A 14,189-nucleotide genomic window follows, 5' to 3' on the forward strand; every position below is an offset into this window, starting at 1 on the left:
TAAATTCCTCCTACCAAAAATGATCTTCAGCCTTCTCAATCAAATACAAATTAAAGAGGCTATTGTTTTTACCCAAGCACACAAAACAATAAAATGCTGACTGGGTCAAGAGTGGCCAGTTGTATCAAGTATGGCCAAGTCAGCAGCTAATAATGTGCCATGAATGGCCAGGTTTAGTGTCCACAGTATATATGAGACACAGAGGTGTGAGACTAGGCACCTTGAATGCAGAAGACACAGGTGGTGAATAATGAAAATTTAGTGAGGCTTAGCCTCCTCCAAAAGAGACCAACTGCAGTATACCAGTAATGGACTGAATCCACTATTTTAGGTTTTGGTCAAATCCTTTGTGAAAAATTCTGAATACCGAACTCAATCCGGACCTTAATTTGCATATGTAAATGAAGGGAAAATGGGGGAAAGAGAACCACAGGCTAATTTTCGACTTCCTTGTTTGTGTGACAAAAAGTCACATGATTTTTGGATTTGGATTTGGTTCAGCCAGGCTCTTGGATTTGGCCGAATATGATTCCTGCTGAAAAGGCCAAATCTTGGCCAAGTCCTGGATTTGTTGCATTCCTATAATATACTCATATAAAGTATAATTATAAGCTCTCTAGTGGAAAGTGTTTTGCCAGCCTCTCCAAACTAAAATGTAACCCCCCACACACACATTTGCTGACAATGTTTGTAAACACCCTATGGCCAATAATCATGTCCTGCACATTTAAGGTCAGCAAATTACTGCAGTGGAAAAGAGGCAGTTGACTAAGGGGCCAATTTCTTAAACCTTGTTTTTTTGTGGTCTGGGTTTTTGGGGGAAAACACATCTCAAACCTGTCGAGGTCATGTAGAAGTCAATGGCAGATGTCACTGAAGTTGTTTCTTGACATTGTGATTTGCACTGGATAATCCGAAAAAGTTGGATTTTTGTCCGATAATGGAAAAAGAGTTTTCGCAGCTAAACTCTATAAAATTGAGTTTTCGGAACATCAATCATATGAATTGAATTGATGCTCGTTTTTCCTGGTGTTTTGTTGCTTCGATTTTTTTAGAGAAAAATTATTGATAAATGAGTTCAGTTTGTAGATGGGAATTAGTTCGACTTTTTTTTCAAGAAAATAAATTAGATAAATTTGAGTCAGTGAATCAGCTCCTAAACTTCTGAGTTGGCCCATTCACTTTATGAATAGCAAACTATATTCTACTACTTGCACAACTTTGTTCATAACACTCTTTGATAAACCTGGGGTGCTGTCAGCTGTGTAATGCGTGTTAACCACAATATGGAAAAAATATAAAATAATATACTCTACTATACACAGGCTAGACAGCTTTGTGACTCTTACGTTCTTAAAGGATTTCATTGTTTAGCTGGCTATTGTTTGCTGGAATACTCAGTAGGACCATTTATCAATGTCACCCAGTGCCATTCCGGATCAGTCTACCTATTGATTCTGTTAAAGTATTTTTTATTGAAGTATGTACTTGATGCAAGCTGCCGCTTACCTAACTACACTCGCTGCCTGCTTGCCTGTGCTGCCTAGTGCATCAGGACACAGATAGTAAGTTATTTCTAACAATGTCTTCCTCCCAAGACAAATTTGCTTGCAATGTATACAGTACTCAAGGCATTATAAATTAAGCTGAACAGAATAGCTTTTGATGTCTTACTTGCCACTATTAAATGGTACAATGGCAAGTATTCAAAATAACTTACAATTAATATTTTAATTAAAAAGATGTTTCTTAAAATATGTTACTGATAAGGTTATAAGCAACCACATCAATATTGACTTTCTAGCTACAGCTCCACTCTCACCAGCCCCCAGGCCTGCTAGCCCCAGGAATGTCATATTTGCTGGAAAAAATGCCTCTCTGTCTTGGTTATGTTATTTCTCAACTATTAACAGTAGTATTGAGCATCATTTTTTTAAAAAGGTTTATTGAGCATCATTTTTAATGATTAATCACAACCATAGTTTACATGACATGACTTCTGTCTTCTTGTAAGGGGATTATCAGACAAGAATAGGGTATGGGTTTAACAATAAGTAACATCCGCAATAGGGAAGTAGACATCCAGTGCATTATATTTCCATTAGACAAATAACAAATGGGAAATAGTAGTGCTCTCATAAGAAAGTATTCAATCTCAACTAACCATCTATAGTATGAAATGAAACAGATTCCAGTATAGTTGACTTGCCCTATAAGCATATCTTCACATGTTAGATGATTTTGTATTTGTCATAGTGAAGAAGATCCACTTATAGTAATGAGGTTACCTATGGAGCTATGATTATATTGTGCCAACTTTCTCTGTTGGGGACCTTTGATCTATGCGCGGAAGTAAAGCATATTGTGCTGTAATCTAAAAGTTTTAACAGATTTAATGTTATAATAACAGACATATTTTTCATCGGGTATCTCCTTTCTGCATTTGAGGTTTTCCATAAATATATATATGTACCCCCTATTGTGTAAAATGCAATGGAGATTGGACAGCACTGAGAAAACAGGGCTCTTCAGCATGTACTTTTCTATATGTTGGCATATTACAGCTTGTGCAGAGATTTTGCAGATATACCCATATCAACAAGGTACCTTGTGCAGTGATGTCTATCTACACAGCAACAATAAATCCCAGCTTTAGAAAATGTGGAGGTTAATTAAAGACAAAGCAATGTTTGCTCCAGTTGTTGTAACCCATGGCAACCAGCAGGTAGCATTTACTTGTTTAAGTTCAAACATCTAATTTTGGTTGTTGTGCTTTTCAAGGCCTGGATCAAACCTTTTGACACTAGTCCCTAGTGCAGTGGTTCATGAACTGTGGAACTGGCATCTAGAGTAGGACTGTAGGATTCGGTCTAGTAGGTTAAAATGGTAATAATGGAGCAAGATGGGGACTTAATTACTTTATTTTAGGGTTGCCTAACAGCTGATGTTGACCAATCCTACTTCGTAAAAATACTCAGTCCCACAAAGGTTGTTTTTCCCTCAGCCATACTATGCAGTATGCAGCTATGCAATTTATTTTTAACTTAAACCCGATTCTACTTATAGGACACTCCTCTAGGCAAGCTTACTTTATATCCACAGTGCCGTGATCACAAATAGCCGTATGAAATATTACCTCTGTACTAGTCTTTAACTTATAAGAATAGCCTTACTCACTGTCATCTCTACTGGAATACAGTGAATTTAAAGCACCATACGTCAGTCTTTCTCATTCTGAGGTGGTGTTGCTTACAAGACATTTTATTTCTGATCTCTTTGTACAAGCTTAGGGTGCAGCGGAATTATATGAAGAGGATTAAGATTTGTCATAACATTATAGACTCTACAGAAAACAGCTGATTATTGTGTGCCTAGAATTCTGCTTTCTCTATTGTCTGACATTGTCCTACAGTAAGGGAAACCCTTTGAGTGCCATGCTCTTCCATTGCTCTGCCCCCACTAATCACTGTTATTGTTCCTGGATGGGAATGAGCCCATTGAATGACAGCTAATTCTAATGTAACCTGGAGGAGGCTCCTTCAAATTTCACGGAACACATGCTGGTTTTTTCCTCCTATTTCTGTCCTATACAATACACAGTTAAGCAAGTGGAAAAGATAACACCTGCTGCTTATGCCTTTCTTTTTTATTTCTTCCCTTCCCTTTTGTTTGTTTTAATACATTGCTTAGAAAATGATTTCCATTTATTATCCCACTTCCTTTCCAAAAAACTCCGTATATATAGAAAAGATCACAGGAAATTGCTTCAAATGATTTCAAATGTAGAGATGTCGCGAACTGTTCGCCGGCGAACTTGTTCGCGCGAACATCGGGTGTTCGCGCTCGCCGGAAGTTCGCGAACGTCGCGCGACGTTCGCCATTTTGGGTTCGCCATTGTTGGCGCTTTTTTTTGCCCTCTCACCCCAGACCAGCAGGTACATGGCAGCCAATCAGGAAGCTCTCCCCTGGACCACTCCCCTTCCCTATAAAAACCGAAGCCCTGCAGCGTTTTTTCACTCTGCCTGTGTGTGCTGAAGAGATAGTGTAGGGAGAGAGCTGCTGCCTGTTAGTGATTTCAGGGACAGTTGAAAGTTTGCTGGCTAGTAATCGTTTTGATACTGCTCTGTTATTGGAGGGACAGAAGTCTGCAGGGGTTTGAGGGACATTTAAGCTTAGGTAGCTTTGCTGGCTAGTAATCTACCTTCTACTGCAGTGCTCTGTATGTAGCTGCAGTGGGCAGCTGTCCTGCTTCTGATCTCATCTGCTGACTGCTGCAATAACAGTAGTCCTTGTAAGGACTGCTTTTATTTATTTTTTGTTGTTTTACTACTACTACTACTACTACTACTATAAGAGCCCAGTGCTATTAGTCTAGCAGTGTTGGGGAGTGGGACTGGTGTGCTAATCTGCTGCTCCTAGTAGTTCAGCAGCACCAACTTTAATTTTTTTTTTTTAATATTCATTTTTTTTTATTTTACTTTTTTTTATTTTACTACCGCTGTAGTAGTGTATAAGTTGACCTTTTAGGCATTATTTGCCCTGTAGGCATTATTTGCACACTGTTTTCTTCAACCCGCCATCGAGCTGTGTGACCTTGTTCACATTCTGTCTAAATATCCATAATATTACCGTCTCCAGAAAAAACACCGGAGTCACTTTTTTCAAGCAGCCATAATATATTTTACGTAATCCGTATCCACCGCTGTAGTAGTGTATACGTTGGCCTTGTAGGCATTATTTGCACACTGTTTTCTTCAACCCGCCATCGAGCTGTGTGACCTTGTTCACATTCTGTCTAAATATCCATAATATTACCGTCTCCAGAAAAAACACCAAACAATGCCTACAAGGTCAACGTATGGCAGTTGTTTAAAGAGAACAGTAGATTACTAGCCAGCAAAGCTACCTAAGCTAAAATGTCCCTCAAATCCCTGCAGACTTCTGTCCCTCCAATACAGAGCAGTATCAAGCAGATTACTAGCCAGCAAACTTACTATCATCTGTCCCTGAAATCACTAACAGCTCTCCCCCTACACTATCTCTTCCAAGCACACACAGGCAGATTTTTCAGATACATTTTTGCCCTTGATCCCCCTCTGGCATGCCACTGTCCAGGTCGTTGCACCCTTTAAACAACTTTAAAATCATTTTTCTGGCCAGAAATGTCTTTTCTAGATGTTAAAGTTCGCCTTCCCATTGAAGTCTATGGGGTTCGCGAACCGTTCGCGAACCGCTCGCGTTTTTGCGCAAGTTCGCGAATATGTTCGCGAACTTTTTTTCCGACGTTCGCTACATCCCTATTCAAATGTTCATAAAATAAAAAAGACGGGCAAGCATGTTTGGTGTTTAAAAGTATCACTGCTATTGTTTAGTGATTACTTTGACTTCTCAGATCAAAATTGCCTTCAATCCATGCATGTGGCTTTTTCTAATGCTTTTACCCAAATTCAATGTATGGGGAATATCAGATGCAGATACAGTACTTTTGATTTCTCTACTATGTGCCCACCACCGTCCATCCCCCATTCAAAAAATGACAGCTGTTTGTACTCCAAAGGCCAAAATGTAATATCACCAAATTTAATCTCACAATTAATCTGCTTTCTAAGAGGAGCCCCATTCCTCCTATCCTTCTGGGATATAACATTTGTGCAAAGCACCAACATCTGGGCATGGGTGCATTTGCTGCACCCAGAGCTTGGTGGCTGTGCGGAAGGAACCTGGAATATGTATGGGAGGCTCTAACAGGAATATGGTGCTGGCTGTAGGAATAGACTTATAATAAAATCAAGAAAACCCAAGTTTAACCAGTGATTTACTTGCTCTTTAATAAGACATACAGTGTGTTGTTGTAAGAGGCACTAACAGTTCACTTGCAGAAACCTATGCACTTTAAGTCTTTGGTTCTCAGTCCCCTTCTGATGGTTTGTTAAAAATAGACGCCCTTGTCATATTAATTCTTTTTCGATGTAAGAGTATGGCCTTTTTGTGTTTGGAACACCTTGCAATTCTGTCTCACCATGACCTTCCTTTGAAAATTTGTTCTACATAAAACAAGCGCATGCTTCTCTGTTTATTATATGGTGTGTATCAACCTTTATAAAAGCTCTAGGCAGGAAGCCTGTATAAATTGTGCTGAAAAGGTTGACCTCTGTAATAATAATAAACTCATTTTATGCACTGTTCTTTTTTTTTTTAGCACTTGTTCCTGAGGATATAAAAAAGGTTGAATCAAATTTTTATTTAGCAGCGTCTGGTTCTGTCAGGTTCCCATTGGTGTTAATACAACCCAGCTGTTCAGACAGTACATACGTGCTTTGACCATGCAGAGCTGTGCAGTATTTGTGGGCCAGAAGACCCAAAACTTTTCCAGGTCTTTATTATTTATATGGCGCAATCCACTGAAACTCAGCTACTATTGAACTGCAGTTCTTACTAATCAACAAATGTATATTACTCCCATTTAAGTAAAAACTCACACTCTATACAGTATTAAATATTAAATGTATGGAGAAAACTATTTAAATGATAGCTGTGCTGTTTACAAAATATATATAACATCTCACTCTGAAGCTTTCATGCTTGCTGCCTCTCCTGAGACATTATTTCTACATTTTTAGTGCTTTTGGGAGTCTTAAACAGATGGTGTTTTGCTACAGAAAATACTTAAGTAGAAGGACCCTCATGTGGCACAGAATAAACTATGGCCTCACACTTGTTTTCTATTCTAGAGAAATAAATGAAGGTATTACGGAGGGGCAATTCACAAGGCCGAATAAAGATATGAAGGTATAGGAATGGTTAGATTCCTATAGGGTTTAACAAACTGTTTATCATGGGTGGGGACATAAGTGGAGAGTAATGAGGCGCAGGTTGCATTATAAATAATAGGACACAAGTAGAGTATTCTGCCCTGGGCTTTACCTCTGCTAATGGCAGCTGTGCAAATGGAAAAAAGAAGCTCCACTGTGTAGATTTAAATAAACATACACTTGCTCTGACTTGAATCAGTCATGGGTTTACATCACCTGCTGCTTATTATCCAACTTTTTATTTCTTTAATTTGGACTTTGTTTCTCTAGTAGGAAAAATGACTTTATTGCCTTTTATTAGCTAGAGCAACGTAGTTTATTCTGATGTAAGCCTTATCTGTAAGCCATTGCTGAACATTTAAGGTCAGTCCACACAAGCAGATTCGGGGAGATTTAATCGCCTGGCGACTAATCGACTCTTTTTTTTTTGGGCAAACTGCCTTCACGTGTCTTCCCGACCGTTATAATAAAAAGTCGCCTGTACTAAAGCACGCGCGGCGCTTTGTTTTCCGAAGTCGCCCGAAGTTTCCTCGTGAGCGGACGGGACAAACATTAAATATACTTTTATTAAGCTGAAATGTTGGTACTAAAACCAGGTTTCCATTTTTGTGATTAATTCCTGTATACAAGCTCTGGGCGTACTGCTTATATAGTGAAAAAAGCACCCCCTATTGTAAAATATAAAGATATTATAAGTTTCCGAGGAGTTCCATGACTATATAAAACAGGGGTAGGCAACCTGCGGCTCCGGAGCCTCATGCGGCTCTTCATCCTGCTTGCCGTGGTTCAGTCTTGCGGCTTTGCCTGTTGCATATGCAAATTAGGATTTGGATTTGGTTCGTTATTCGGCTGAATCTTTCACAAAGGATTCAGGGGTGTGGGCGAATCCAAAATAGTTGATTCGGTGCATCTCTAATTATAAGCATATAAATTATATTATTACCCTTATAAATGGTGGATGAAAGGCATACATTGGAATTTACACAAAGAATAGTCTAGTAACTATAATTACTGGTTGGTGCCCCGCAGCCAAATTGGCCGAATTAGCATGCATTGTGTAGCAGTTACTGAAAGTCAGACAGACTTTGGGTGTCCAGTGCAAAGAAGATGCAGGAAATGCCAGTGCCATGCTGGGAATGCTAGTACCACAGGCTAGTACCTTTGTCAAGTTACTAGTGGAATATCAGCCTAAAGAAAAAGATTAGTGGGTGCATAACAAATTTGTAGTGCCTAGTAATTTAAGGTATTGTTGTACTTTAAATATGCTGGTTTTTCCACAGCGAGGTTCTAATAATGTATTTCTGTGCCATTTTAAAAAAAATAGTTTTTATAAATATGCCCAAAGCATGAACCCCACTGAGGGGTTTGTACTCAGCACTGGCCATATTAAAGAGTCTGTCTAGAGATGCTCCCTCTCAGGCTGCCATACACACACATATCTGCTTGTATGGCAAGATCACCAAATAATCACATTCGCCTGATTTGTCTCACTATTTAGGTGACTAAATGAGGCTGATCTTATTATTTGCCCACCAGTGCCAACTATCAGATCTTAACAGAGGCCTATGTAGCCCATTGGGAGAGGACCATATAAATGCCCCAATGTGACGTCACCCCACAGGATTTTCGAACTGGTCACATACAGTATCTGTCTGGGAGACTCTATTTAGAGCCATCTAGCTCTTTGTGTGCACACTGTAAAATGAATTGTGCACATCAGTTTTAAAAAAGAAGTTTGTACACACAATTAAAAAAAATTAGAAGCAACACTAGCAGTATTTTCAGAAGAGCCACTGGGCAACTGGTTGGCATCCATCCAATTTATCAAGCCTGCTTTTAATAAAATCGACATGAATAATTAGTCATTTGGAATATTGTGATTGTTCCCAATTACATTTGGCAATAATTGATTTAGAAAAAAAGCTAAGGCAGCGTGTGTGTCTTCTCGTGACCTGCAATGTAGGCAGCCAGGGGGCATTTGGGTTTGGCAGTGGTGCCCAGGCCTGGACTGGCAATCTGTGAATTCTGGCAAATGCCATAGGGGCTGCTGTATGATCTCATAAACAGTCACTATTTAAAGGAGATCTAAACTCTAAAAATAAATATGGCTAAAAAAGCCATTTTTTTATATACTGAATTTATTGCACCAGCCTAAAGTTTCAGCTTCTCAATAGCAGCAATGATCCAGGACTTCAAACTTGTCACAGGGGGTCACCATCTTGAAAAGTGTCTGTGACACTCACATGCTCAGTGGGCTCTGAGCAGCTGTTGAGAAGCTAAGCTTAGGGGTTGTCACAAATTATCCAGCAGAAAATGAGGTTGGCCTGTAATATAAGCTGATGCTACAAGGCTAAATTCTGATGCTAATTGCACTGGTTTCTGTGCTGCCATGTAGTAGTTATCTGTATTAATCACTAATCAACCTTATATTGTGACATTTACATTCTATGTGTACTGTATATTGTGAGTGGGTCCCAGTGAGGGACTGGCCCACAGGGATACCATGAAAACTCCCAGTGGGCCCAGGCGTCAGTGGGCCTCTTGCTTCTGAACATTTGGTCTATTTCATGGTCATTCCCTATTTCTTTATGGGAAAAAATGCTTAATAATGAAAGAATATAGTAAGTAAGACTAGAAGAATAAAGTGGTTGAGTGTGGAGAGGAGGATTAATAGTTTAAAAAGTGGGTCCACGGTCTTAGGTTTTCTGGTGGGCCCTTGGCATCCCAGTCCGACACTGGGTCCCTAAGCTCAGTAAGTGACAGCAGCACAGAGCATGAGCCAGTGTTGGACTGGCCCACTGGGATACCAGGAAAATTCCCTAATATAAGGCTTTTGGGTGGGCCCCTGGTGTGCCAGTCAGACACTGCCAGTGAATCAGCAGAAAAGAAGATGGGGAGCTACTGGGGCATCTTTGGAGACACAGATCTTTACCGTTAAAGGGTTGTGGTTGCCTTGGGCTGGTACAGAAGCCCAAAACATAATGTACAACATTCCTTGCCTACTTCTTTAGTTGAAATTAAATTCTCCTTTAATGGGCTGGCGGGGGACTATTTGGGCATCTGTGTATTTGGAATGCCAGGGCCTATTTTGACTCCCAGACCAGAGCTGGTGGTGCCCAGTCAGGCCCGGACTGGCAATCTGTGGGTTCTGGCAAATTCCAGAGGGACTGATATAAGGTGCCATAGAAAGTCACTATTTAGTGGGCTGGTGGGGGCTGATTGGGTCTCTGTGTTGCTGAAGCCATGGCCTATTTTCATTCTCAGTCCAGACCTGTGTCCAGTGGGAGAGGGCAGTTTGGGCAAATGCAGTAGTTGTGTGGCACCGAGCAGCAGTGAGTTGCATTGAGTTGCAGCGTGTGGAAGGAATGAGGGAAAAGAGGAGGAAAGACGCCGTCTGGTTACACCCACCCTCCAGCTCCTGCTCGGCCAGCCTGGGCAGGGAGAATGCTCAGTTATCCGCCTCCTCTCACTCTGAGCAGCATCCCCGGGCTGGGGAAAGTTACAACACAGAAAGCAGCAGGTGCAGGACAGGCTTCAGGCTATTGTGCTCTGTGTGTGTCTCTGGCTGCTAACGAGCTGTGCGATTTCCCTGCCATTCCTGTCCAGCCGGATCGCTGCATTCGCTGCTAAGTTATGGATCGCCAGGACTGGATGAGCGTTCGCTCCCCTGAGCTGTGAGGGATAATACGCGGCGCCTTTGGGAATTACTGCGGCCCCACACCCAGTGGCTGTTGCTCAGGTGCAGCGTTATTACGCGAACTGCAGCACTTCCCAAAGTCACTTGCCCGGCTGCTCATTCCCCTTGCCGGACAGCTCTCCAGGAGGACTGGGCGACGTTAAAGCGCTGGTGGATAGAGGTATTGGGAATCGCTGGAGCTCACGCTCAGTACACGGAGCTGCTCACTGGAAGCGGCGGCAGATGACTTGCATGAAGGTCACTAGTGAGCGCGGCACCTGTATCGGTCCATTAGGCTCATCGGAGAGCAAACAAAGGGGAGGAGGAGTTGCTGGATATTTCAGAGGATAAGTTCTGGTCACTTTGCTGCTGGGATCCAGGCAGGAGCCATGTCTCAGCCGGCGGAGAGGATTCACTCGAAGAAAGCGGGGATACGGGCGGCCGTGGTGCTCATTGGCTTACTGCACAAGTCACGGAAACAGAACCGGGAGAGAAGGTAACACTTTGTGCTCTGCCTCTCTGGCCATGTAGGGGTTAATGGAGGGGGGTAACTGTCATATTGCAGCTGCCAGTTAATCCTTTATACCTGACAACATGTTTAGGAAACACAACGACTCGGCAGAGCAAACTGGCAGCTGGTGCTTGTGATTGATCCTGTACATCTAGCAGTGTGCTGGCTACTCTCACCCCTTCTTATGCGAATCCTTGTCCAACTCCAAATTCTGTGTCACAATCAGCAGCAGCTTGGGGGGATTTGCAGTTCAACTGGTGGCAGTGAACCAGGGCTGGTTGATTAAATGAAGCTGCTGTTAGACAAAAAAATGTGATAAGTGAGGCTTAAAATAAATATCCTTATTCCTTAGACTTGTGTGCGGTGCCTGGGAACGCAAGACTGGGAGAAACCATGAGTCATGATCAGTGTGTTGCTTTTTGGGACAGAAATGAGTGAGAAGCAGCATCCCAGGGCAGAGTTAGATGGAGACAGGCACTGCCAACTGCTCTTGTGCTGTAAATGAGGCGCTGGCTGAGGTTTTTGGGGTGCCAGCGACCCCTGACAGCAGCTCTGGGTGCAGATGCTCATCCCTGCTCTTTTTAATCCTTTAGCAGTTTAGAAACAGACACAGGAGAAAGTAGAAGCTGAGTGGAAGAACTAAGCCATGTTATAGTGGATGCACTGATTTCCATTAGAGTGAGCAACATAATATTGTCCACCGCCCCACTCTATAAATTTGGTACTTTTTTAAAGATTATTTGGCTCACACTGCCATTGGCATTCTCATTTATATGTAATTTTAGTTCTAGGCCTGGCAGCTCTTGTGGGCATCAGTCTATTAGTAAGGGACATGGTCAGTGGCATCTGGGCAGATTAATATCAGCACTTTAGCTGAAATAATCCACTTGCATCTCCTTCTCTCTGCAGTTACATTTCTCTGAGATTGTATTCCAGACTCCGACAAATCCCATTGAAATAATCACTTTATCACATGATAATCCACACTGATAGAAAAAGCATGGGGAAAGTTCAATATCTGTTGCAGAGCAAGTGATCCATATATTCTAGCAATGCTTGGTTGTCATCTCTTGTTCTTCTGGCACCATCGTCTGTGTCTTGTCTGCAGCTCTTGACCCAACAAATCCTACAAGGCAACTGTGAGGCAGATCATCCTTGACTGACCGCTCATAGTCATAATTCTATTGGTCACTTTTATGGTCTGCATGATTTGGGGCTTATTTACTAACAGTGGGCAATTTTGCACCAGTGCCGAAACCCATAGCAAACATTGTTTTAATTTATCTGCTTGCAGTAGACTGATCAAAGATTATTGTTTATTGGGTGGAAAAATGACTATTAGAAGAGTAAATGCAATGTCTTTCCTAGTGGCCAAGAAAGCAGGCCATACGGACACACACATACATTACATTAACTTGTATTTGCTGCTGTTAGAGAGGACTACACTGTGGAAACTTTAAATACCACTTAGGTCTGTCTATGAAGAATAAAAAAAAGCCAGATGACATTTACCAAATAGATAGAATTATGTTGAACAACATGACACAATTGCAGCAAGATCTCCAATTCAAATGACATATACAATAGGTGATTGTTGAATTGTGGGGCTGTTAGCAAGGGCTATGTTTTTGAAATGGCTTTAGTGTTTCTTACCTAGAACTCACAGGATCCTCTACCAACAGGGAACTGTTAGGACATACTGCACATTGTAGTTTAGTCTCAAGTGGAAGAGCCCTTATTTATGCTGAGATGCTTTTTGTTAAAACAGTCTAATTCTGTGGCCCGGGTAATGGAAGGTAGACCTTTTAATGGGAAATAAATATATTGGGGATTTCCAATGTGTGGAAGCTGTGGGTGAACTACAACTCAGAGAATTTGGCTATTGGTCAGATTCTAGGACTTGTAGTCAGGGGCTAGAGGGATGTATTTTGGACTCCTATAATAGATACACTGAAAATCTAGCAATAATTGAATAATATATGTACTTTGTATTATTATCTATGTCACCCCCATGTTGGACCCTCTAATTCTGGCCCTGGTCACACTGAAGGAATGAACTCACTTATAAAAAACGGAATATTTAATTTTCCCCCACGATGTGTTTGTTTCTCAGCACACTGTTCGTTTTCCCTTGATTTCCGTTGTTTCATAAACATGACAACAGGGCTTCACACAGGAGGAGGATGCGTGCATGACTTGTGGGAGTTCGTTAGCATAAATCAGCCTTTAATTAGCATCTGGGTCTCAGGTGCTCAGAGCTTGTCATAGTACTGTATCCTGGCTGAGCATTCTGGGAGTAACTGGAGAGCCAGTACCAAGTTTATTGGTACATATTCCAGTGCCACTTATCTAATGCGTTTGAGCTTTTAGTTCACATTCTTTCCTGGATGTGGCTCCTGTTGTTGCCAGTAGTAGGGTATTTTGAGGTGATGCATTGAAGATGCTTCTCTTTGGCAGAACATCAAAAACATTTCTACACCTACTTTTAAATGTTTGACATTCTTTTCCTAATCTAAGCTTTAATAAGACCCCTTCAGATTGCAAGCATTTTTTGTTGTAGTGGCACAGCTAGAGAGAAAAGTGCATGCAATCTGGGACCTTCATTTGGCTGTGGCTCTGGTTCATTGATGACGGTTCTATGAATATATAACACTTGTGGGCAAGTGAAGGTGGCCAATTTCTATTTATGTATGGTTGTCGTCTGGCTGTACTGTATTTCACTGGTCTAGCGAGTAAAATCATGGTGAAGGCCAGGGCCAGTATTACAAGTCTAACCTTTTTTGTACTGATCCCTTAGAACAGGGCTCACCAACCTTTTATACCCATGAGCCACATTCAAATGTTAAAAGAGTTGGGGAGTAACATGAGCATGGAAAAGTCCCTTGCGGTGCAAAATAAGGGCTTTGATTGGCCATTTGGTAGCCCCTATGTGGACTGGCAACCTACGGGAGGCCCCATCTAAAATACAATTGCTCTGTAAGGCTACAAATGTATTGTTATGGCTACTTTTTATTACTCCTCTTTCTACTCAGGCCCTATTTTGGACCCTAGCAACCAAATTGCTGAAATTGCAAACTGGAGAGCTGCTAAATAAAAAGCTAAACAACTCCTCAAAAACCACAAATAATAAAAAATGAAAACCAATTGTAAATTGTCTCGGAATATCACTCTCTATATCCTACTAAAAGTT

General features: G+C 41.4%; 1 protein-coding gene across 4 annotated transcripts in view; it reads left to right on the plus strand.

Annotated features, from left to right (window-relative positions):
* rap1gap2.L (RAP1 GTPase activating protein 2 L homeolog) overlaps positions 1-14,189 on the plus strand; it is a 443,489-nt gene that overhangs the window by 233,709 nt on the left and 195,591 nt on the right. The window contains exon 1 of one of the 4 annotated variants that reach the window (XM_041581865.1): positions 10,043-10,984. The exons of 2 other annotated variants lie outside the window; for them this stretch is intronic. In XM_041581865.1, coding sequence (XP_041437799.1) covers positions 10,878-10,984 — 107 coding nt within the window. In that variant the 5' untranslated portion in view covers positions 10,043-10,877. Of the gene's footprint in view, positions 1-10,042; positions 10,985-14,189 lie in introns of those variants that run through there. One more of the 4 variants, XM_018246320.2, reaches the window with a different exon arrangement.

Source organism: Xenopus laevis, chromosome 2L (genome assembly GCF_017654675.1).
Source record: "Xenopus laevis strain J_2021 chromosome 2L, Xenopus_laevis_v10.1, whole genome shotgun sequence".
Classification (NCBI taxonomy): domain Eukaryota; kingdom Metazoa; phylum Chordata; class Amphibia; order Anura; family Pipidae; genus Xenopus; species Xenopus laevis.